The sequence below is a fragment of the Vanacampus margaritifer genome, chromosome 11, assembly GCF_051991255.1.
Source record: "Vanacampus margaritifer isolate UIUO_Vmar chromosome 11, RoL_Vmar_1.0, whole genome shotgun sequence".
NCBI classification, from domain to species: Eukaryota; Metazoa; Chordata; class Actinopteri; order Syngnathiformes; family Syngnathidae; genus Vanacampus; species Vanacampus margaritifer.
This window is the reverse complement of record NC_135442.1, coordinates 7,701,681-7,728,942: the sequence shown is the minus strand read 5'-3', so window position 1 is coordinate 7,728,942 and position 27,262 is coordinate 7,701,681. Positions and strand designations below refer to the sequence as shown.

Below are 27,262 nucleotides of genomic sequence, written 5' to 3'. Positions count from 1 at the left end.
TAAAAATGGTTAATTGAGTGTAATTTGAAAATTTGTAAAATATTTACATATTAGTTAAATATTGTATTGTATACTGTAAAAATGGTTAATTGAGTGTAGTATTTTATTTTATTTTATGTATAGATAGATATGAATAGTCCTAAATAAGACGACATACTAATAATGAAACAAATATACGGAGTAGGAATAGATACGTTTATACTTCCTTTTAACTCCTTTCTGAGCATTTGTAAGCAGATAAGTGATTACATTATGTTGTATTGATTATTTCCAACTCAGTTTTCCTCCATTTTTTGATGGTGTTAATTTGCTGATGATGAGGAGATGATTCACCCCCAAATAGTTTGAGCAAAATTTGTTATTTTAGAAGTGTGCATCAAAACAAATGAGTAAATAAAAACATACACTTGTAAAATTGCTGGGTCAAAAATAACCCAATATTGGTCACAAACTGGACCGATTTGCTACTTGGGTCAATTTGACCCAATGTTCCGATTTTCTTTTTTTGTACAAAAAAACAACCCAATTTTTCCTTTTTTTTTTTTTTTTTTTAATGGACTGACCTGCTACTTGGGTCAATTTTTTTATATTTATTTTTTTTAACCAAAATTGGGTTATATTTGAGTTTTAAGGGTGTAGAGTAATAATATAATTAAACGGAATGGTAGCCCTTTAGGCCCTAAGCCAGGGGTGGCCAAGTTCGGTCCTCGAGAGCCACTATCCAGCCTGTTTTCCATGTCTCCCTCCTTCAGCGCAGCTGAATCTAATGATCAGCTCATCAGCAAGCTTTACAGAAGCCTGATAACGATCCTGATCATGAATCAGGTGTGTTAGTGGGGAGAAACATGGAAAACAGGCTGGATAGTGGCTCTCGAGGACCGAACTTGGCCACCCCTGCCCTAAGCTATTTTTCAGGCTTTTGCTTGAAAATTACCCAAAATGAAGTGTCATAATAAAGGGAACACCAGTGAGATTTGTTCAGATATGTAAATATAGTAATATATCAATCCATCCATCTTCTTAACCACTTGTCCTCACAAGGGTCGCGGGGTGTAAATTTATATGTGTAATATATCCATCCATCCATCCATCCATTTTCTTGACCGCTTTTCCTCAAAAGGGTCGCGGGGGTGCTGGAGCCTATCCCAGCTGGCTTCAGGCAGTAGGCGGGGTACACCCTGAACTGGTTGCCAGCCAATCACAGGGCACACAGAGACGGACAACCATAATCACAATCACACTTATGGACAATTTGTAGTGTTCAATTAACCTGCCATGCATGTCTTTGGAATGTGGGAGGAAACCGGAGTACCCGGTGAAAACCCACGCAAGCACGGGGAGAACATGCAAACTCCACCCAGGAAGGCCGAAGCCCGGACTCGATCTCACGTCCTCTGCACTGGGAGGCGGACGTGCTAACCAGTCATCCACCGTGCTGCCCTGTGTAATATATGTTACTGGTAAAAGTAAATGAAGATGGCCCACAACACAAATGTGAAAACAAAACAACACAAAAACACGTGTGTTTTGCATGAAGTATGGCGAGCACGAGTTATTTCACTTTGTGGCGCAATACCGATTTCTATATTTGATAAATAAATCCGTTGGTTCTTTCACGATTAGAGCATTTTTCCTCACAATTTCTTCTTCAAAGTGCGAGAGGCCCCCAATTGTAGGGGGCGCTAGGGTTAAGAATGAAACAGTTTGTGCATCCTGATTCCTCAGTATTAATCAGTAGCCAAAAAGGGCAGCATTTTTTTTTTTAAATTTGTCGCCTAGCTCCACATAAATCAAACCCTGGCCATGTTCTGAGAAAAGTTCCATTTTCTCAAGTTAGAAATGACCAGGATCCTTTAGAATGGTGCAATTTTCAAAATGTTACAGCATTACGTTATGACATCGGCAGTATGAAACATCTGGCCATTACACCCCTTTGCAGCTGTCCTTCACTCTCCTGCCAATACTTTCTACAAGCTTTAAGAGGTCAAAAAATGCTTGGCGGGTTCAAAACCATGACTCAGTCAGTTCCACGCGTATTCAAACTGTTTGTGTCCCTAAGTGGGGGGCAAGTAATGTACTAACATGAACTCTTAATGCACTATCCATGCAGCATATTTCTAGTTGAGTGATAATAGCAGGCATATGGCCCTGGGCAGAGATATCAGACGGTCTGCCAGCACTGGGAACGAGGGTGTCTCTCACTTCTTAATCTGTGTTGTGTCATTTGAGCTGTGGTACACAATCAGCTCATTCTCAGCAGCGCGAGAGGCAAATCTGTACAAGTTTGCTCCGTGGCTGCGACTGGCTGCCGCGTCGGGCAGTTGTTGATCGACGGGGACGTGAATGCTGGCTGCGGGAACAAACGAAAAACCAGCTCGATTTGCTTAAATGTAGTCTTTGTTCTTCCAAGGCTCACAGTGGCTCGTTTGAATTTGGCCGTGACTTGTCAATCCGTGACGTTTTGTCTGATGTGACCATTCATCGTATGCATTCAGTCATATTGCAGTTGTGAAAGAGGCTGCTCGTGCCAATATAATATCACAGCTGAAATGCAGATTCAAAATGCGTCTTTGATCAACTCAATACAAATATTTCTTTGTTCGGTCCCTGTGTGAACGGCGGCGGGGGATCCTGCTCTACTGTAGATTATTGATATCAATTAGCTTGTTAGCGCCACACTCAAGCATGGAGTTGCCTAGTCTGGCTTTTCTGTTAAGTTAGTTTCTCAGGAAGAGTAAAATGTTGCCGGGTCAATTTGACCCAGGCTATATTTGAGGCTACAAAGGCATCCCAATAAATGTTATGGCTTTCGTCGCAAATAATTCCAATTTTTAACAAATTTTTTGGGGCTTTTCTGTTAAGTTGGTTTCTCAGGAACAGTAAAATGTTGCCGGGTCAATTTGACCCAGGCTATATTTGAGGCTACAAACGCATCCCAATAAATGTTATGGCTTTCGTCGCAAATAATTCCAATTTTTAACAATTTTTTTGGGGGCTATTCTGTTAAGTTGGTTTCTCAGGAAGAGTAAAATGTTGCCGGGTCAATTTGACCCATGCTATATTTGAGGCTACAAAGGCATCCCAATAAATGTTATGGCTTTCGTCGCAAATAATTCCAATTTTTAACAATTTTTTTGGGGGCTATTCTGTTAAGTTGGTTTCTCAGGAAGAGTAAAATGTTGCCGGGTCAATTTGACCCATGCTATATTTGAGGCTACAAAGGCATCCCAATAAATGTTATGGCTTTCGTCGCAAATAATTCCAATTTTTAACAAGTTTTTTTGGGGACTTTTCTGTTAAGTTGGTTTCTCAGGAACAGTAAAATGTTGCCGGGTCAATTTGACCCAGGCTATATTTGAGGGTACAAACGCATCCCAAAAAATGTTATTAATGGCTTTCGTCGCAAATAATTCACATTTTTTAACAAGTTTTATTAATATTATGGGTCAGTTTGACACAGGCTATGCTCAAAGTTTCAAAACCATAAACATTAGTAAACATTTTAATTGAACATACAGTATGTCAAAGTGAACCAATTGAACAATTGAGAGAGAAATTCCATCGCAACCCCCCCCCCAATTATTTGTCATCTTTAAAATGTGTCAATTGTTTAATGTTCCAAAAGTATTCCGATAAATACTTAACATTTTTATTCAAAATGAACAATTTTAATTGTCTGTCGATGAGACATTTCATAGCAAACAATAATAATTTTCTCACTCTTGAAATGGGTCAATTTGACCCGTAATGTTTATCATTCCAACAGCAACACTAAAAACATTGTAAAAGCTTATTATTAACAGTTTCATTTCACGTATGTCAAAATGAACCATTTCTTATAGTCTTCTGATGTGTATAACGGGTCAGTTTGACCCAGAATATGCTCAATGTTTCAAAAGCATTCAGAGAAACGTTTTTATAGCTCTTCTTTTATAGCTTTTCAAATATATGTTGTCAAATATGTTGAAATGAGCTTTTTTTTTTTTATCGTCTGTTTGTGCCAAGTTTGATAACGAAAAGCTAACATTTTTTTCTTCAACTTGTAGGTGGGTCATTTTGACCCACAACATAACACGAGGGTTAATATCAAGGCAACTGACGTCGTCATGGCCTACTTACTACATGTGACGACAGTTTAAAAAAATGCAGTTAGCGCAACTCTTCAGTTTCAGATTCAGTAACAAACTGCAAAAGTAGAGAACATACTGATATTGCTGAACTCAGCCTTTACAATAAAACCTTTTTTTTTTCTTCTTCTTCTTCTTTCATGTACACTGCGGCCTGCGTTATCATCCTCAAGGATGAATCGCTTGCTTGCACTCAGCAATTGGAGAAGGCTGGGCTTATTGGGGGATGGCGATGAAGAGGAGGTTTAAAAACAGGGTGCGCAGAGGTGCTGGAGTATAAACATACTTTTTTTTTTTTTTCCCCCCCGAGGGGTGAAGCACTGGAAGCTGTTCAAGTACACAATCAAATTACAAGCAGGTGCAAAGCGCATGGAAAAGTCCCCATTTAATTAATGAAGACTTCACAAGTAAAATAGGTTCTTGTTAAGCACCTGCATGGCTTTAGAGGACATCCAAATTGACTTGCATTCATTTCCAGGAGACTAAAGCACACACTGAGGGGTTGTATACTAAAACAGTAAGAGACAACATCAGCTTTTGTCCTCTGACAAACTCCACTTATCTCACCTCAGACTCTACAAACAATCCCTGGAGGGAAAAAGTGCAGTTATTCCAAGAAAGAAAAAGAAAATATTGTGTACAAGATCAACCTCTATGGGCTTCATTTCCATATTAATAAATATGCTAATCAAGCCAAATCGTATGCTAATGAGCATGATGGATTGAAGCTGCGATTCTCCCGGGACAGACTAGAGGACACGTACGCATATTCCCCAGACACCGAAGGTCAGTGACACAACGGCGCACCGGCGCTCTCAGAACTTATCAAAACTCGTCAAGTCATTTTTACCGACTATATGCAGACACACACTCGGCCGGCACCGCGGCAGTGCCGGGTCATCGCTGCAGTAAAGGCGATAAAGGAGCGTCGTGTGGTGGAGAGAGAGCGAGAGAAAGATAGGCCTGATAGAAACAATTCTTTACTTGGCTGAATAAAAAAAATACAAAAATAATCCAAGGTTAGCTTCCATGCTTTGAGATAAGTCTCTTTTTCAATTTGACTCCGAAGGTGAATCATACCAGGAGTCAAACCTTGTTGTCTCATCAGACCGGCTCTTTGTGTCGACCAATCAGCTCCCTTCAGCCACTTGTGTCTCGTCCAGGTGTCCCTCGTCTGGTCTGATGTCTAGTTCCCGGTTTTCTGGCAGTCTTTGTTCATTGTTTGCATAAATCATGGCTAATCAAAGTGGCTCTTCTTATTTCCTTTGAACCCATTAAGGCCTAAAGCGCCTGCCAAAACATGCCTCTGAAAACCTATGGGTGACTTTTGAGTCACCCCCGAAAACCTGAAGTTTTCCTGCAAATTCAACAATATTGAAAAATAATTGATATCTCAGCTTCTGGAGCAAACATTTGAGGGTTTACACCTGTGGGGTTCACACAAACCTAAGTTTATTATTATAAAATCTACAAACAACTCCCGCGCCGTCGTCAATCGCGCCATTTATTTAATAACTCCCACGAATCTGCGTCAACCACAAACGCTTGAATTCAATTCCAGGACATGCTATGAGGCCCACGTCACCCTATCGTGCATATTCTGATGTGTTTCATCGGCTAACAAACCAAGAATTGGTCAAAACACAACAAAATGACATATCCGCTCTCCCGGGTTTAATGGGTTAAATGAGGCAGACTAGTAGTGACAGTCTGGCGGTTCTGAATAGGGTTAGACCGATTATCGGTGCCGATTATCAGCATTTTGGCAAATATATTTTTTTAAATCTTAAACCCCTGGGCGTTATTTGACCATTTTTTGGGCTTTTTGTTGGTTCTGACCAAGACATTTCAAAAATAAAATAATGCCCAGGGGTTAAGATAGATACATTTCAGGGAACTTTTTATTTGAAATTAAAACAAAAATTGAAAGTTGAATATTCCAAGTTACTTTGAAATTTTGGAAAGCCATGGGGAGCTATTTCTTAAATTTTTCATTTAGCTTATTTTGACATGCTGATGACCTTGAGACCTTTGTTCTAATTTTTAAAGAAAAATGTCTAAGATAAAAAAACAAAACAACAACCTTCGCAAATATGAAAAGTTGATTATTTTTTTTTTCTTTCTTTTTTTTCTGGAGAGCTCAGTTATTGTTCATTCGGTAATTTTACCGATTTGACATGTCATCGTCATTGCTCTCTCTCTCTCTTTTTTTTTTAATATATATATTTTTAATTAATTTTTATTTTGTATGTGTGTGTGTATTCATTAGTTCACCTAAAACCTATTAAAAAATCCCATACCGTTCGCCTAAACCGAACACTTCAGAACCCAGACAGAGCCGTGAGGCCGTCAGGAGACCCGAGGAAGGACCAAAGAAAGGAAAGGAAAGTGAAATCCAGCAAAAGTTGATTAATTAAAATATGCTTATAGATCTATCAACAAAGTTAAGAGTTAGATTTGGTATTTTATTATTATTTACTTATTTATTTATTTTTACTGAAAATGAATATCGGCTCCAAGTATCGGCTATCTGCCTCCTTGACAACTAATAATTGGTAATGGCTCTGGAAAAAAAGAAAAATATTGGTCTATCTGTAGTTTTGAAATTGCCGAAGCGGACACACGGGGGGTCCAAAATCTGTGCCTAGGGTACATGGGGGGGGGGGGGGGGTGTTAACTTCTCTCCTCTCCTCTCGCATACACTGCACATAACTTCTGCTCTAATGATTGGCAGCCAGTTGTATTCTATGACGTTCTTTAATGATCCACAGTGACTGAATCCGTCCTGTTCCCATCCCATCACGGATTATGAGCAGGTTTCAAAACAGCGCAGCAAGCATGAAGAACAGCAAAATGAACCATTGCTGCCCTCGTACCACCACCCACAGCTTTGTACTCTTTACACAGCCAGAAAATGGGACGGCTAAATCGTTTGAAAGCCCTCACACCCCGAAGCAACCTTTTACATCTCCTCCTCTCGAGCTGGCGCAACCAAAACCCTGCATATACTGTATGTAAAATGTGAAAAATGTAAAATCAATATACTGTAGGAATACAAAATGGCAGAAACATGTACATGACTTAAAATTCTCTAATAGGTTCAACTATTTAGGAAGACTCCATATTCCATAATAATCACCCCTTTTGGAGATAATGCTTCTAAAATGTAATCATCTTTACATCTGCGCGATAGTGACCGTCCTGTCAAACGATTTGTAAATGCATCCGATTATTCTATTTCGTGCACACAAACAGCAGCTGAAGTCCAGCTGCGTCGCATTCATTAGGCTCGGCGCTTACCGCGAGCTGCAGACATACGCGCGCACACACACACGCGCGCGCGCACGCACACACCCTTGACGTGTCTTCGTGCCCCTGCTGTTTCAAAATGATGGAGAGGCCTAAATTATTGATGCGTCTCGATTTAAAAGGAAGCCCTTTGGATTGATGGATATCTGACGCTTAATAAATATTTACACCGTGGCCGTGTGTTTATAAGATTAACAAGAGCCTCAAGTTATAACTAATTTAGGGGCTGTCAAAATTAAATAATTAACTCTGGAGATTAATTTCAAGCGTTAAAAAAAAACAACAACTCCGTTTTATTTACTTCCTATAACCTGCAGCCAAATTTACACGAAGATGGACAAACACGGACGACAGCTTGTTTTACTTCCTTGATGCTTGTCGTAATTTGTGTACTTTACATTCCTTTGATGCTAGTGTGTGTAAGTGTGTGTGTGTGTGTTGGATGTGTCTAGCTTTACCTCCACATAGAGGATGGGGAAGATGCCAATCTTGTCTCCCAGCATGCCTTCTGCCCAGTTTTCATCCACCCTCCTGATTACCGTCAGGACTTCATCCTGAAAAGAAAGACACAAAAACACAAACGCGCAACAGTTCAATCATTTCACATTAGTGCGCAAACAAATGACATGTCAATACAAATCACACTGAAATATGTGGAAAATGTGACGATAATGGCGATATCGTGATATCGCGATATTAAAAGCAGCACATCTGTTAAAAAGGTGAGGTTGTATTCTATTTGTGCAGTTCTGGCACCCCCTGGTGGTTAGTTTATTAGTTGAATTTGAATTAGGAATTTTTTGGCCTCTGCGGCGGTTATCACTCCTATGAATCAGTCATGCCAGCAAATATTTTTCAACAACTGAGTAAAAACAAACCAAAAAAAAAACATTACTTCTAGCCAAACACAATATTGTGAACTACATAGACCATGATGCTTTGCATCGCTAAGGCAATAGGAGCACATGACATTGACATGGCCAATCCAATTTCTACGTCGCTGCTGTTATTACGTACAAAAACAAAATATTGTGCTTTATTGACCTAATATGAGCTTTTTTTTGATTTAATAATTTATAATCGTGAGTTTTTACGTGAGTTTTTTTTTTAATATCACGAACAACCACATAAAATTGTGATAATTATCGCATCATGAGCATCATATTGTCAAGAGACAGGTCAAAAACTTGAGATATTTTATGCATTTTATATTTTTTAACCCTGGAGAACCCACGGTTGGCTCCTATAAATTCTGCTACTCAAATAACAAAGACCTTTTTTTTTTTTTTTTTTTTTACAAATTTAACTTCAAAAGTCCAGAGTGCCACTTCTGACCCCTGCATGGGGCCATCTAGTGGATGAATATTGCACTTACATGAGCCAGAGTGGTGGTGACAAGATGGCTAAAATGCAACAAATAAAACCAAAAAATGATATTGTTCAATGTAGCTGTGTATTTGATTGATTATTTTCTTAAATTCTAATTAGTTTACTGACAGTTTTTGTTATTCTGATTTTTCGAAATGATACCCTTAAATCCCAAAGGGTCAAATTTCGCCCTAATCCTAAATTTGGGAATAAATTGAAATTTTTTTTTTGTGAAAAAAACATATATTTTGGTGTTCAGTGAATTTATAGCAGTCATTTAATGTATAATTCATAATTTTCCAAAGAAGAAAAGGGTTCTTGGGGTCTCCAGGGTTAAATTAATTGCCCGATTAATCGGTAATCTGTATTCCTTTCCTGCTAAAAATCGGTATCAGCCTAAAATATCCATATCTGTCGAGCCCTAAACTCAAGGCACCGCTGAGACATTTTTTACACCAAAGCAGGGATATCATTTCTTGAGAAATGATATGCAATCCTATAGAAATAGCCCCGATGAAGTCACATTTATAGTAAAACCAACAATGATCCGGTCTACAACCGTGTAGTTTACATCATCTGACAAAAGAGCAGCGAAAACCACCTCATACTTTTCGACCTAGAATAAGTACACGCTTGTTTTACATGGCTGTTCTTTTTTTGGAGCACACGCTATAGACTGCAGCGTCGTATAGTTCACGGTTACGCTCGGGAGTTTGGTTCGAGATGATATTTTTGGAAACGTGAGGCTAACCACCCCAAGACAAAGCTGTATTTTGGCTCTTAAAAAAAAAAAAAAAATTCTGGAAAAAAAAAAAAGCTGTATTTTGGGCTGCGTACGAAAGAATGTTCTTACTCTACTATGACCATAGCAGAGTCCACTCGGCGCTTTAATGCATATGACAAAAAAATAACTGTCAAGCCAGGGAGGTCGGCATTCACTTTATCAACAGTCCTTGTATTTAAAAAAAACAAAAACATCCTTGTATTTATTCCCGCTTATCCGTCTACTGTGTATTGCACAACTGATAAACCGTTCTTCGTAATATCCCACTAAACACAAAAAGGACGTGCGTTTTTCTCTCATGGCGAATATGAGGGTCTTGGCCCGACCATTAGGGCGGCGGCGGCGATAATGTTATTCTGCTAAATGACTTTGTATTAGTCATAGTGAGTAATTACTTACCCTGCTGAGAAAACAATCACGCACACACTGGTTTTGCATGACAACACACATTCTGCACACGGCAGGGAAGTTGCACATACAAGCACAGTGGCATCTTCTATCGTCTATCTGTTGATTCACTTAGACCTTAAATAATCTCGCAATATAATAAACTCGCACGCACGCACACATGCACATACGCACATACAGATACTCACAAAAAAAAAGGAGAGCAATGATGATGACATGTCAAATCGGTAAAATTACAGAATGAACAATACTGAGCTCTCCAGGAAAAAAAAAAAAGAAAAGAAAAAAAGACCTTAACTCTTTCACTGCCATGGATGATAAAAGACGTCAAGTAAAAACCTACGGAGGGCCGCCAATGACGTTAAAAGACGTCATCCAATTTTTTTTTTTGGGGAAACGGGTGGAGGAAAGCCTTGGCCAGCTGTGGTGAAAGTTTCAAGCCGATCTAGTTAGCCTAATGACTATTTTTGGCCCCTAGATGGCAGCAATGACTCTCTTTTGACAAGATTGGGTAGGCGTCAGTAGAAGACGTGAGGCGGAGCTAGAGGGGACAATGGCTGGGGAAGGGAAGAGAACATGGCGACCGGTTGCAAGCGGCTCACGCTCGAGCAGTTTTTTTCAAAGACGAAAAGCATCGACCAACGCTAAAGAGCACATTGATGACGACGATGATCATCATCGATGATGATGATGGTGACTCCGAGGTTGACGCCGAAGTTGGAAGCGCGGACGCGGCGGCTATGACGACGTCATAAAGGTTCACGGGCTAGCGATGCTAACACCGGAAAACGCGGAGCACAACCGAGCACGCTCAGGCGGACGTTCAATCGGACGACGAAGAGTGCCCCGAGTCCAATGCATATTCATCGGAGGAGTGGGTACAGTCTGCTACTTGCTATTCCCCGGAAAAAAGGCCGTCAAGAAAGTGTAACGTCTGCACGCGAAAGGAGCCATCGCAAGTGAAATTAATCTGTTGTGCAAATCCTGCTCCCTCTCCTTGCACGCAGGGCAGTGTTACAAAAAGAAAAACTGTATTTGAAACATCCACATAATTGTAAGTAGTACCACAGTTGCACACATTTGTAAATAGTTTGCGAAATTGTTTTGTCAAATTGTTACACTGTTGAATGGAAATAAATGTATTTTGCAACCAAAAAACACTTTTTCATTGTTGGTGAAAGCGTTTTACAGAAGTAAAGCACTATTTAGGTGTTTGTGGCATCATTCATGGACAAAAAGAAGTGTAGAATTCACTAGAGTGCATGAAATAACATCGTTTCACAAAAAGCTCTTTTTCTCCGCTTTTTGTTTCAAAACAGAGCATTTCGGTGAAACTAACCATTTTCTATTGTTGATTACTGAAGAACGGAATAAGGTAGAAACAAACTTTTTTTTTCTGATGATAGATGAGAGTCCAATCTTTCATTTGGTAGTATGTGTGTTTCCATAGTCCAAACACAACATTTTCTGCGGACCTTGAAAGATCAGTCAAAATGCTTAAATCGGCTGGCACTGGCGACAACCCGTTTCTGAAAACGTCTGGCAGTCAAAGAGTTAAATAATAATAATAAAAAAAGGATGATATTTTAATAGTGTTCGGACAAGTGCACCTGCTGTGGATTTATGCACTAGGATGTAATTACATTTTCAGAATGGTGAGGTCAGGAGCCTTTTCACAAACTAGCAGGAATAAAAATGATCAAGCTTTTAGCGACAGAACAGAACCGAGTGTGGAAATGACTGTTTACACCAAACCGGGCCTGGGAACACGCTGGCGGAGGAGGACGCTCTCATTTTGTTCCCATCGTTCCCTCTCGAGCTTTTCGGAAGGCGCGCCGAGAGTATAATTGAGTCAAATCAGGCTGAATTGAGCCTGTCGTTCGTTTTTAACGGGAGGCTTCTGGTGAAAGTGTGAAAAAAAAAAAAAGACATGAAAGGTCTTGAAAGAGTTTTTCCCAAGGTTCCGTGCACTCTTTTTGTGTTTGAGTATTTTGCAAGCGCGCTGATTTTAATGATAATTTACTTGTCTGGAGATCAGAAAACAATACATGGTGGCTGTTGCTTAACAGATTTGGCAACAACAAATTGAAAACAAACTTGTCGAGGTTCAGTTATGGTGCGCTCGAATCTGTCAGAGTTGCGCAATGATGGCCAATATGCAGTCTTTCTGTTTCATAATTAAGAAGACATTTGATAATGATGCCAGCTGTGTCTCGCATCTTTCAATATTCCAAAGGTGTTCCTCAATTCCAGAATCATGTGCGCTTTTTTTTTTTTTTTTTCTGGAGAGCTCAGTATTGTTCATTCGGTAATTTTAACGATTTGACATGTCATCATCATTGCTCTCTTTTTAAATTTTTTTTAAATTTTTAATTTTTAATTTTTATTTTGTATGTGGGTGAGCATGTGTATGTGCGTGTGTGCGTGCGTGTATTCACGTGCACTTTAAAAGCAAGCTGTTATCTCCGATCCCACCCACGATGTTAATTACCAATTTCGTTTTGATCACGATGATGACAACGACCTTATATCCGAAGAGACGAGGCATGCGGCGTCGGTGAGTTATCAAAGTGGCCCGAACAAAAGCTCTCTCTAATTCCGGATGAAAGTGTCTTGTTGAAGAAGCCGTCTCGTGTTTCTTTAATGTGTACCTTAGAACATAATAGCTACGAGCGAGTGACCCGCCGCTGAGATCATTGTCAGGAAGAAAACACCACAGATGGAACGTGGCCTTGATTATTCAGATCATTTTCTTGAGAGGGATTTTTGGGGGGGTTTCTGCAGATTGAAGTGATCCTACCCCCCCCCCCCCCCTCCCCCTATAACCGATTTGATCAAAAGATGGAGCAATATATCTATTTTAATTTTTTAGATATTTACTCTCCAGTCAACCACTGCCATCCGCGGGGGATACGGTCTGGCCCGGCCAACAAATAGCGAAAATCCACGTATAATTGATGTCAATTGAAATGCATGAGTGGGAAAAAAAAAGAATCTTCCCTCAATTTTATTTATAAAGCATTTTAAAACAACCATCGCTGTATACAAAGTGTTGTACACATGCAATAAAGACAGGTTATACAAAAAAAAAATCACAAGTAAATAAAACTAAAAATAAAACTAAAAATAAAAATAAAACTAAAACTAAAACTAAAAATAAAACTAAAACTATATATATTTTTTTTTAATTTAAAAAAAAAATACTAATAAAATGAAAATAAAATAAAAATAAATTTATAACACAAGATACATTAATAAATATCCTAAGTGGGTAAGTAAATAAGTAAATAAACATTACAACGAAATGACAAATATTGTCCAATTCCGATCCAGCCAATCAGATTGGTGTCAAGTCTAATGAATAATAATCGCGGCATGTCGTCAGCCGGCAAATATGATTCGAGGAATGTCATTCGTTGTCCGCACCGACTCACCCCCGCTGTTGAATACGATTTACCGCATGTTGCCCGTCGTCCTCAAAGTTGCTGAATACGATTTGGCGATACAATTCGGGGAATAAAATTTGTGTGTTCGTCATCCGCATCATCACATTGATGAATATTTTCCCGGGTTAAATTTGGACTTTTCTTAGGAAAACCCTCACTGTACGTTTCGACACAAATCTATCTAACCTCGTAGAAAGTCATGGTTTTCATAAAACAAGTCTAGCAACCTGATTTGACAATAACACCATTAAAAATCAACATACAGCAAAGACTCTGTGTATTTGTGTGTGTCACCTTGCTGAATGCCAGGCAGTCTTTATCTTGATCTTTGTTTTTGACCTCAAAGTCGTACAGCGCTTTGCCCTGGGGCGGAGTCTGGCTGAGGGGGCGCAGCAACTGGATGTAACTGGCGGGCAAGAACCCGTGGCAGCCGTTCAACTCCCCGTGGTACCAGTTGTCGTCCACCTTGCGTCGCAGGATGATGATGTCACCCTTGGAGAACTGCAGATCGCCCGGCTCCTTGCCCTCGTAAGAGTAGAGCGCTTTCCCACAAGGCAGCGCTGGGATGTTCTGAAAGAGAAGACAAACTCATTCTCAGCGCATACAAAAAATGTAATCTTGGCAAAGGGATGGGGTGTTTTTTTGTGCTAGTTGACTCGACAGTTACGAACCGTAATATGCGTAATAAGTTGTGACAGGCCCCGCAAATGAGGGTGAAAAAAAAAAAAACATCAAACGTGCTCGGGTACACGAGGTCCAAGCAGCTGGCACTAAAACACATGGTTTGCGACTTAAAAAAAAAAAAAAAAAAAAAGACCCTATGATTCAACTGGCTCTTTGAAGACAAACAAGAGCGAGACTCCCACTAATTGCGACAATATAAGTAAGACAAGTAAAGTAAGTTTAGAAAATGACATTATATTCTTAAAAATTGTTGTGTTTAGGGCCCTCAAGAAAACACACGTATGCTCGTAACTTGTTGCGTTGAGCCAACAGATGTTATTCTATGCCGCTCGTGACAAACATTGGCCAGAATAGCATTCAATGCGTTCTCAAAACCTCTGAGGAGGATTCAAAGGAATTCTGTCTTGCATTTAGTGTCACAGAGTGGAAATTATTCCAAAGAACACCTAACAAACCCCGAGGTTCCAATTTCCAGTGAACTGTTGTTTCATTACGCTTCCCATTTAAGGAGGTGAAAGTGTTCCTTTGTGTGGAGACTGGAACAAATCGCTTTCAACTGAATTTGATAGTCTCGTTTGTTTCCATTGTTCTGTTTTCATTTTTTTAACAATAGTGCTATTCCGTATTAAAAGGGAGCCAAAAAAAAGGCGGAATGCTGCAGTACATGAAAAAAAAAAGTGTAAATAATAAGGGTGTCAAGCGAGCTTAGTTTAGCTTAGCTTAGCTTGCTAGCCGCTAGCAACATAACGCGTTTGTGAGCAACACATTGCTAAGCAGTGATTAAAAAGTGAGCGTAAAGTTGTGATTATCATTGAAAAATGTTGCTGAATGCGTAATCAAGTGTGGCCGTGGAAGAAATACTTTTGAAACACGATGCAAGGAGAGACTCAAAAAAAAAGGAGAACAAGATAGAATGTCTCTCTATGTCAGACATGAATTTGCATGGGCACAGATGATCCAAGTGGGCAGCAATAGGCCAACTGACATGTTACTGTATGCTTTAAAGAAAACCATGTGCAAACAATAATTGTCACACAGAGAATTCCGACGCTCAGTCACACAGACCGCTTGTCAGCGGATGACACTTAGAAACAGGCAAACAGCCAACCAGCCAAAGGGGCTCTCCCACCAGATTGTCTGAGATCAGTGGTTAGGAAAATACACTTAAAACTGCTGCAATCTTCCATTACAGCTGTTGGGAGATAACAATATTCATGAAAAAAAAAAAAAATGCAAGTAAACCCTCTCAGCCGGAAGCCAAAAAGACGGATGTAATTCACGTCATTTTTCTAAAACAGTTTTGCATGTAGCTTTATATTGAATCCATCCAATAAGCAAACGCCAGTGAAATTAGATGAGGCGTCATAACCTGCTGAAAAAACAAGCAACATTTTGACGCAGTGTAGTCCAATAGGTCATACAATTTTACTATTTGATTTATTTTTTTTTGTGTTTAAGACTGTGAAAAGGCACCCTAAACATTGCCTATACAGTTACCGAAACGTTTATGATGGCAACAGGTTGAATATGGAACACAGTATTTATAATTTCATTTTCCAGTTGCATTACTTATATTAAGGGAAAAAAATGACATCTTTTTATTTTTTTATTTTTATAAATATGAATATTAATCTGGAAGTGGTTGTGCCTGACTGAAGTGGATTTTAGACCTTCCAAATGTGAATGGAAATAAATAAATAAATATATATATATATACAGAATAAAAATACCCAAAAATATTGTGGGTATGGCTCTTACTATTGAATATTTTTAGAATTTATTCCACTGATTAATCCCATAAAATATTATTTTGCATTTAAATGTACTGTAATAAAAACAATTTTTTAACTAAACAATGACAAATTTGATTATTGCATTCATATTTAGTATATATGCATGCATGCACACATATTGCTGATTGCAAACATGCCCGTAAGTATTCCATTATTTTTACTGGTTATACTATCCCCCCCCCCCCACCGCCAACACACATAAAAGAAAGTAATTCCACTAACCCCTGTGGTGCAGTAATTAGTGTTTGTGGACTTGTGTAATGGACAGACGGTACGTATGGGTCCGAGCGTGTGGACATTAATACAAACACGTTGACCACTGCTGAGGCTCCCATCTGTTCCGCTCTTACATCGCACCCTTGCGGATTGACTTGTTGGTCGACTGATACTCTGAGTTTTTTTTTTTTTAATCCCTAAACACAACTGACACACCTCATCTGATTTTACTCAAGTGAAAATCAACCGCATCAAAGCAAATTCTTCAAATTGGACCCAAGGAAGCAGACGGAGGTCGGCTGATGTAAAAAGCGGGACTTTGGCTTGGCCCGCCTAAGTGATGTGAAGAGTGATCCTGGGGAGGGGTTGGGGGGGGGGGGGGGTATGAGCAGAGGAGATGGCAAGGATCCTCCGGTCATGATGGTGGTGTCAGCGTGTGCTGTGGAGCGCATCAGTGCGTGGAAGTGACTTACAGAGGTTATCCACAGTGGCCGGCAGCTTTTCAGTTGAAATGTTGGGGCATAAAAGACTTTACAGAGGAAGAGTCATTACCTCACTTCAAGGTTTTTCACACTATCAAGTCTTCTAGTGCAGTTAAGAAATCCACTGTCAGGACCTCATGAAGGTTTGAAAATCCTGGCTTGCGTGAAAGCTTGACTCCGGGGGGGGGGGATGAGGTCATTCATAAGGAGGAAGGCCAAAGAATTCAAACATGCCAGCTGGGGAAATATCCGAGGCCTTGGATGTTTCCAGTGGATTTTAATCAGTGTTTTGGTTACTTTACACTTAGAGAAAATAACTTGCTTTTGGTGAATTTTAATTGGTTGACTTAAAACATGACACTCTTTTCCAAAGTGTCCAATTAGTGTCCAATTACACAACAATTCACAACAATCACATGGTAAGCTTTTGTTCATCTATTTATGAAGATATGATAAATGAGGAAATCATTTATTCATAAATGGGAAGTAGAAAGGAGTGGAAATCAATGGGAGGAAATTCATGCAGTGCGAACGGGAGATTGTGGCTTTATTGTTCGGTGGGCACGGTGCCACTGAGACCAATAAGAGAACATTTGCTGAGAGGCGGCACTTCACAGCCTCTTGACCCACCGAGAGCATCCTCCATTTGTTCTTCTGTTTATCTCCGAGTGCACAGCGGCTGACACAAATATGACTCAAACATGAGAAGGAGACACGAGCGGCTGTGGTATTGACACGGAGCCTTGGATGCCAGGAGGGCCGTTTGTGGATTGGGACATCAGGCAGTAGTTGTTTGTGATGAAGGCTAACAGTTGCTGGAGGTGTATAAAGAAGGGGATTTAAAGAGGAAGTCAACCTTAAACATTTGTTGACTATATTATGTGACCTCACTAGTATAAACATGATATTCTGATTAATATTACATTTGTGGAATATGAGTTATGCGGCAAAATCCAGCCATTGTTATCCATTTTAGGGGGGCGGCCATTTTGCCACTGGCTGTCGATTTAAGATGACATCACAGTTGCTCAGGGCTCAGGCAACGACCAATCACAGCTCGCCTGTTTTCTGAAGCTGCGCTGTGATTGGCTGTTACCTGAGAACTTCCCCTTTGAGGTCTCTTTCGTATGTGGATCAGGGTATTATTATAGTTTTGGAATTTTCATTTTAGTTTTCTGGGTGGTTCTGTTAGTTTGTTATTTAAAAAATGCTTAGTTTTAGTTTGGTTTTTAGTTCATTTCAGTATTAATTTTAGTTTTTTTTTTTTTTAAGTGCACCATGGTAAAATGAAAAAAGGAACACATTTCTTACCTAGCGGGCTGTTGCTAGATGATGTCACACACTTTCAAAGTCCTTATTCCGGTTCATATCTAAATAAATATAGTTAAAATCACATTTAAAATGATCCCCAAAGGCTCATGCATTAAATTAATAACTGTACAGAAGATTAAAACGAAGGACATTTTCACTATTATTATAGTAAGTTTTAGTTAGTTCTGTAAACATAAAATGTAGTTTCAGTTTGTTTAAAAAAAAAAAGCATTTTCGTTTTTATCTTATTTCGTTAACTGAATTCTTTTTGAATTGTTGTTTTTTCGTTGGTTTTTGTTAGCTAATGCTGCCTTCATGTGGAATCGAAACGATGGTAAATACCTCATGTCGAGTAGAAAATTGTACATGAACGCCCCCCTCTGACTCTTGTCGTATTTTCCACTGGACAACTGGGTTTTATTTATTTTGATACACGAGTTTCCAAGCTGAGAGAACTTTTCAAGTTTCAACATGGCGGAGCGCGTCGGAGGATTCGTGAATGTCAATAAATATTACCACTTACAAAGACGTTATTGTCCACTAGCAGGTTGTTTTAGAATCTACAAAAAATACGCAGCATACAGAATTCAATGTCCTGTTCTTCACAACTCACTATTTTCCATAATTGTTCGGTTTTACGAGCAAAGACTACGTCAGCTGTCGTGTATTTTTTGGCATAGCAGTTTCCTAGTAGTAAGGTCCATCTTTCCCATAGCACGTGAAAACGGTAAAATAACCTTGATGTGTTAGAAGCCTTTTCATTGGTCATCTTGGAATGAGGGCGTGACAACGACACAGCCAGCCTCCAATAGCTGTCGGGACCAAGCAAAAAAAGGTTGGATATCGGCGAGTGCAGTGACTTGTTTAGCAAGTCACGCAAGATAGCATTTAGCATTAGCGACTGACCGCCCACGTCGGCCGTCTTTTGGAGCGTAATTCATAATTAATGAAATACTCGGTTAATATGTACTGATTCGAGAATTGGTCCATTGCGACATGTATAGTATATTGTTTAATACGACATATCAAATTTTGTCCAACTCGTGTCCTATACACTTCTAGAGAGCACATTAACACACTTGTTACTTGGATTTGCTGCAGCAAAAGCAATCATGGCCAATCAAGCAGTGCTTTTTACACAAGTAAATGGGACAGCGTCTTCCCCTCAGCTAATAATAACCCAGTCCATTTTCCCCGGACATTTTTATAATGTAATACCGAGTTTTACTCAGCGGAAACTATAATTCCGGTTGGCTGCCTCAGCAAAGTCACTGAGGTGAATTCTAAATCAAAACCCGTAGCCATGATAAGAGAAGACCCAAAAATGTGATGTCATAAGTTACAGGGTTCTTTTTTTTTCTCATGCATGAGCCTTTTTTTATATTTCAAAATAAACTGAAAGAGTGCCCTGTTAAAGTGTTAAAAATCACAGGACATAATGAGGTTTGCATCCTACCAACATGCAAAGTTCACAAATTCAACTTAATGCTTGATCTCAAAATTCACGTGTCTCACTCACTGTTGAGATTCCATTTCGGAGGTTTCACTTCAAAGGAAACATTTGCATAGCGCATATAAGAAATGTCACCAAGCTTCAGATGAGATGAGCGTTCACAGAAATAAGGAATTAAAAGGGACTAAAGCGAATAGTTTGGAAGGCATCTTCTCGCCTGGATTCACTCATCTGTCAGTCGCGAGGCTCGCCAACACTAACATTCCCATGCCGAGCCGGTCCGGAGCGCACGTGTGTGCGTGTTTGTGAAGGATACTCGTCGGGACAGGATGTTCCACTCCGCTCACATCCTCATCCATTTTTATAAAACCAAACCATTTTGTGTCCCTGCAGACCGTCTACCGACCTCTGGATCCCCTCACACACACACACGTGCACTTTAACTGTGATTACTCTGCTCTCTTGTCTCTTGCTCATCTGTCCTTGGAGGGGCATTGGGCCTCTACAACTTTTCCTTACTCAGTGTGTGTAACTGTGTGTGTGTGTGTGTGTGTGCGTGTGGTAATAGCGTAGTAAATCTGCAGAGGTCTTTTTCCAGTCTGCTGTGCGAGCAGCATGCTATCATGCTGTGCTATTTTATTGGAGCAGACGTCCAAGTGCAACACACAGCGTCAGTCCCGAAATTATTACTTGTGTGTTTAAGATCATATAAATGCGGTGAATAGTAAGGAGGGAGCTTGAAATGCAGTGAAATCATAACATAAAATGAAAAAAAAAGCGCAAGGGGTTTGATCAAAAGCTTGAGTTCTTTATTTTATTTTTTATTTTTTTTCTTCTGGAGAGCTCAGTATTGTTCATTTGGTCATTTAACCGATTTGAAATGTTATCATCATTGCTCTCTCCATTTTTTTTTTTTATCTTTTTTTTAAATTAATTTTTATTTTGTATGTGGGTGAGTATCTGTATGTGCATGTGCGTGTGTGCGTGCGTGTGAGTGTTTATTCATTAGTTCACCTAAAACCTATTTAAAAATCCCATACCGTTCACCTAAACCGAACACTTCAGAACCCAGCCAGAGCCGTGAGGCTGTCAGGAGACCCGAGGAAGTTTACAACTTATCCAATATAAAATTATTCACAGAACATACATTACTCAATATATGATGAAGAAAATGGGACTCTCAGACTCCGACATTTGTCTCCAATGTTTACAAAACACTACAGACACTTATGTTCATGCTTTATGGTTATGTACTCCGGTTATGTATTTCTGGACTAAAGTCTTAGAAAAACTTTCCGCTATTTTGGACTGTAGGATACCTTTATCTCCAAACTTGTGTTTGCTAGGTGACCTAACAACAACTGACTTACCACATAAACAATTTCAATCTACACTTGTAGCCCTTACTATCGCTAAAAAAAACAATTCTTGTTAACTGGAAAAATAAACAAACTCTGAATATCGACCAATGGTCTAACCAACTCATAAATCACATTTTAATGGAAAAAATATCTGCCTGAAATAAAAACCAAATATCAAAATTCATAGAAACATGGTCTACGTATATAGAATTTTTTAACCTAATTCTGGTTACTTAATTCTGCCTGTTAGCGAGAGCCACTACATCGTGATAACTTACATTGATGTTTCTGCATTTGGCAATTTATTATTATATTATATTATTAGTATGGGATTTTTTTTAATAGGTTTTAGGTGAACTGATGAATACACGCACGCTCGCACGCACGCACACACACATGCACATACACATACACATACAAAAAAAAAAAAAAAATATATATATATATATATATAAAAAACTTTTTTTTTAACAAAAAATAAAAAAGGAGAGCAATGATGACATGTCAAATCGAATGAACAATACTGAGCTCTAAAAAAAAATAAAAAAAAATAAAAAAGGAGACCAGAGGAAGGACCAAAGAAAAGAAAGGAAAGTGAAATCCAGCACCGACCAGACACCACCCACCACCCACCGGGGCCACCAACCAGAGTCCTTCACCAACCCCAGAAACATCCAAAAAGCTTGAGTTCTGTATGAAAATGAAATTATGTTGGCGTAAGTCAACAGATCAGTGAGTACACAAAATTACAGTAAAGTACATAACTGATACAAACACACACGCGCTGTCTGGCAGCCACTCAGTGCACTATTGATTCACTTTCCATCTATAATTCAAGACATACACCTCTGTTTAAGTGGCAGCGCACAAACACGCGAGCAGTAAGACAAAAAAAAAAAAAATCTATTGATGTAAAAATTTCAGACACGCTACAACATGCACAATTCTAGCCAGCGGCTACTACTACTATGACTACAGTTTCAGCCCTTCATTGCCCTTTTTTTTTCCACCCCTCCCACTCAACTTAAACTGTCAAGACCTCTCAGTTTGCTCATTCCATTTCTTTTTTACAATAAAGGAAAGACCATTGGCAACTCAAATTGTATACTGGCTTTCCAGCATTGGTTAAATTCACACTCAAGTGATGGTAAGAATGCAAGTGTGAATGAATGTGAAGTGATACAAAAATTCAATGAATGGATGGATGGACGGACCATTGCCTGTTTGTTATATTACAATATTGAGAGTCACAGAATAGTGATAGATTTCCTGCCATTTTGTCCTGTACTTTGACGTCAATTTCAGTTGAAAGCAGGTGGCAGTACAGGACAAAATGGCCGCCCCCTCAGATAGCTAAAAATCGATTATTATTTTGTTAATTATTCCACAAATTAATCACCCTGCTTGGACTCGTTTGAGCGAAGATTAACCAACAAAGAAAAATGCTGACTTGACGTCTGCTTTTAAAAGGAGGGTGACCATGTTATTATTAAAAAAATAAAATAAATAAATAATAAAATAAAAGAGGACAAAGGGTGGCTCGAGGTGACGACGTAGCGGATTGGATAGCGAAAGTATGTTCCCAATTCCTAGAGGGATTTTTTTTTTTTGTCTTTGCCTTCCCAAAGAAGTAGAAGGGAGAGGGGAGAGATAAACGAGACAAAGGGTGCCGGGTGAACAGGAAGTAATGGGATTGAGCTTTATAAACACAACCACGCCCCCCCGCCCTCCCTGACACCCAGACAGGATGTAAAAAAAGTAGACTTTTGACCACCCTACTTTACAGGGCAACAACACTGCCACAGAGATGCTAATTGTTAGCCCCTTTGCTTATGTAGTTCCCTATTGAACACTAGCATTAAGGTAGCGGAAGCTATGAGGTTGCTTTCATTACACAATGTTTTATTCTCTTAAGTTTTTTAATAGCCTCTTTTTAAAAGATTATTAAATAACTCTGCTTGCTGTGAAGTGAGTTGCTACTATACTGCGCTCGTATCTCAAGTTTGCATTTGTATCTCAAGGCGCCTCTCTAAGCAAAACAAAACAAAAAGAAAAAGAAAAAAAAATCTTCAAAAATTTTTGGGGAGAAAAAGATCATCCAGCGTGAGACAAATAAGACACAGCTCCAAAAGCTTTAATGCATATTCATCAGAATCATTACCATGGCGAGTCGAGCTGGGTGGCTGGGAAAAAAAAAAATATATAAACAGATGCACACTGAAGCTGAGCTTGTTAGAAATGCAAGCTGTTGAGTTGGAGCAGCAGTGGAGTGATAAAGGCGACGCTCGTCCTATAGCTGATTGAGAAGAAGCAATGAAGCAAGAGAATGAAGAAAAACAAGCAAGATGGAGAACATCGGGGTGGGGAGGACTATAATCATCAACGTTTATAACAAGAAAACACCCCTTTGGTAATCTAAATGTATCTTATTATGTTCATCACAGACACTAAATCGTAAACAGCAACTCATTCGCTGCACCAAAAGCAAAAGCAAACACTTCATGCATTGAAGAGTTAATTACCACAAAAAAGATAATCCAATGCGTTATTGTATCATTGTATTAGGAGGTTGTTACATCATTAAAAACATCCCGTAGCTTTTTCAATGACGACATATAAATAGAAAATGTGACATGCCGGTTATCTTGAGGATTACGGCATCCTACCGTCAGCCACATTGCAATAATTGCATGGTTTGTAAAAGAGCTCGTTGGAAACACCCTTAACCATATGAACGATTTGAACACATTGTATTTATAGTTGGGTAAGTGCCACACATTTGAGAACATTGTAGACACGACAATACGTGCGGTAAATTCTAGACGTTTTATGCTAGCAATTTATTCTTTAGTGATCAAATACATATGTTGTGCCTGTTAATACCTTTAAAGATCAATCGATCATTCTTGTGTTTGCTAGGTGACCTAACAACAACTGACTTACCACATAAACAATTTCAATCTACACTTGTAGCCCTTACTATCGCTAAAAAAACAATTCTTGTTAACTGGAAAAATAAACAAACTCTGAATATCGACCAATGGTCTAACCTCCTCATAAATCACATTTTAATGGAAAAAATATCTGCCTCAAATAAAAACCAAATATCAAAATTTATAGAAACATGGTCTACGTATATAGAATTTTTTAACCTAATTCTGGTTACTTAATTCTGTCTGTTAGCGAGAGCCACTACATCGTGATAACTTACATTGATGTTTCTGCATTTGGCAATTTATTCTTATATTATATTATTAGTATGGGATTTTTTTTTAATGGGCTTTAGGTGAACTGATGAATACACACGCACGCACACGCACGCACGCACATGCACATGCTCACCCACATACAAAAAAAAAAAAAAAAATATATATATATATATATATATATATATATATATATATATGTGTGTATATGTATATATATGTATATATATTTAAAAAAAAAAAATGAGAAAAAAAAACATTTTATTCATTTATTTATTATTATTTTTTTTTTTTTAAAAAGGAGAGCAATGATGATGTCAAATCGAATGAACAATACTGAGCTCTCCTAAAAAAAATAAAAAATAAATAAAAAAATAAATAAATAAATAAATAAAATAAAAATAATAAAGATCATTCGATAAGTTTAAATGTATTTCAAGCATGTCGGAGTAAGACTATAATACAGATATAGAGTTATGTTTTGTAAAATATATAAATAAACACGCATGAGTTCCGAGGCTTTCTGATAAATGATCTGAGTCGGTGGTAGTTTCTGGCTTGTGTAAGATATGCGGCAGTTACACAGAGTGACACGGCTGCAATGCGCCCCCAATATAAACTGCCATATGAAATGTTTTCTCTATTGTGTAATGGCGTAACTGTAAAATTGTAAATGCAAACAACCAGAGCCAAACGAGTATGCGGCAGTAGACTATAGTGTTGTTGTTTTTTTATTCCCTTCCCCAGCCACCTCCCCCACTCCAAATTACAATGTCAATCATTGGCATTTGTATGGCGAGTCTGCGTCCCCTTGTGCGAGTTTCCCTCTGGACTGGTTCGACAATTGCTTTTTTTTTTTTTTTTTTCAATTTTCTTCCATTCTATTTATTCCTAGCTTTTGTTGTATTCTTCTTTAATATCAATAATAATAATAATAATAATAATAATAATAATAATAATAGTAATAATAAAGTCCACTCCACTGTCCTTTTTTTTTTCTTTCACTTTTCAGAAAATTAATTCATTAATTTCCACTCATCTAAAACGAGACCCTTCTTTCTGCCTGCTAGGGTCAAAGCACCACCCGAGGAGGAGGACGTTCTTTTCACTGCGTTTTCATTACAAAGCTGCTCTTTTCTGCCGCCTCCCACTGTTACTCAACCGACTGATTTCATTGTGATCATACTTGTGAAGCGACTCAGTTATTCACTTGGGATGGCATTGCAGCTCAAAAGTCATTAAAAAAAAAAAAACATGATATAAGTATTCATATGGACGTGGGAGATATAATCAAGGGCCAGGTGACGTTTCTAAGGGTGACAGCAGGTGGCCATCGATGTGTCCTTTCTATTTGGTCCCGCCCCTCTCTTGAAGCCTGTTACTGTGGCGACAGGGTGCATTGAGTGACAGATGGTTGCCGAGGCGTGTCGGCAGTTGTTAAGAGTACTTAATGTGTCAGTCACAGAAACAGACAACTAAAAAGCTTAAAGGATACACTCATGGCCTCAACAACCTGCTGATATTCACTCAAGGTTGGGAATGAATGAAGTATGCGAGTTTTGTGAAAAAACAAAAAAAGAGTCATGCAGGATATGTCAGCCATGACAAAGAAAATGAGAAGCCTTCCAACCCTGAACATCAGATAATCAGCTTAGTTATGACAATGGCATTTAATTTGGCTACAAAATGTGTCTGATTTTGTCTAGTCATTTTTATTTTGTAGTTGCTATGCAGTTGCTATGTCCCTTTATGACGATAAAGTTTGATGATGTTTTAGCTACTTTTAGTTTGTCTAGTCTTATCTCATTCGCTGCCATTGATGGCTATAGACGTCAAAAAAATCCATTTTTACTGGGCTGGCGGTGAATGACTATACGGTTGGTAACTATACAGTTGTTATGTCCCTTATGATGATAATGTTTGATGATGTTTTAGCTACTCTTAGTTTATCTAGTCTTACCTCATTTGCTGCCGTTGATGGCTATAGACGTCAAAAGATCCATTTTTACTGGGCTGGCGGTGAATGACTATACAGTTGGTAACTATACAGTTGTTATGTCCCTTATGATGATAATGTTCGATGGTGTTTTAGCTACTTTTAGTTTGTTTAGTCTTATCTCATTCGCTGCCATTGATGGCTATAGACGTCAAAAGATCCCTTTTTACTGGGCTGGCGGTGAATGACTATACAGTTGTTATGTCCCTTATAATGATAATGTTTGATGGTGTTTTAGCTACTTTTAGTTTGTCTAGTCTAATCTCATTCGCTGCCATTGATGGCTATAGACGTCAAAAGATCCATTTTTACTGGGCTGGCGGTGAATGACTATACGGTTGGTAACTATACAGTTGTTATGTCCCTTATGATGATAATGTTTGATGATGTTTTAGCTACTTTTGGTTTGTCTAGTCTTATCTCATTCGCTGCCATTGATGGCTATAGACGTCAAAAGATCCATTTTTACTGGGCTAGCGGTGAATGACTATACAGTTGGTAACTATACAGTTGTTATGTCCCTTATGATGATAATGTTTGATGGTGTTTTAGCTACTTTTAGTTTGTCTAGTCTTATCCAAATTTCTGTTATGATGTTGTTTGATGAGGATGTTTTAGCCACTCTTAGTTTGTCTAGTCTTATCTCATTCGCTGCCATTGATGGCTATAGACTTCAAACGATAAATATTTACTGGGCTGGCGATGAATGACTATACGGTTGGTAACTATACAGTTGTTATGTCCCTTATGATGATCATGTTTGATGGTGTTTTAGCCACTCTTAGTTTGTTTAGTCCTATGCAAATGTCCCTTATGATGAGCATGTTGCTATGCTATGATTCATTAATAGTTTGTCTAGCCACTCTTATTTTATCATATAGGCCTTTATTCCGTCATATAAAATAAATCCTTGATGAAACCAAAGTCAACTTGTGTCAAAAGGATGGGAAGAGAAAATCAAGCATACTGCTGTTTATTGATAAAGAATCAAGATGATTGTGAGGTGTTCAGGTAACTTCAACTAAATGGTACAAAACTGATAAGACAGATGAATAATGATGCTTGGGAAGCTCGTCAAGTTTTTTTTTAAGGCAAATTAATATGATATTTTCATTGGTCAAGTCAGTTGTAAACGCAATAAAGCATGTTTTCCACAAAGTAAAAATACCAAGATCCATAAAAAAACGACAAGGTCTCCAGGCAGCAATTAACTACATTGGATTTTCTTATGTTATTATGTAGTTTTACAATCAAGCCACTCACTTTTAGTACTCTGTATAAAATGACATTTACGCAACCTATTAAATTAAAGCCGATG

General features: G+C 38.6%; 1 protein-coding gene across 2 annotated transcripts in view; it reads right to left on the bottom strand.

The window, feature by feature from the left end:
- Positions 1-27,262, bottom strand: part of LOC144060645 (E3 ubiquitin-protein ligase SH3RF3-like) — a 92,841-nt gene that overhangs the window by 22,200 nt on the left and 43,379 nt on the right. For both annotated transcript variants that reach the window (XM_077580372.1, XM_077580371.1), the window contains 2 exons: positions 13,737-14,012; positions 7,895-7,990 (listed from right to left, as the gene is read on the bottom strand). In XM_077580372.1, the coding sequence (XP_077436498.1) occupies positions 7,895-7,990; positions 13,737-14,012 (372 nt within the window). The remainder of the gene's footprint in view (positions 1-7,894; positions 7,991-13,736; positions 14,013-27,262) is intronic.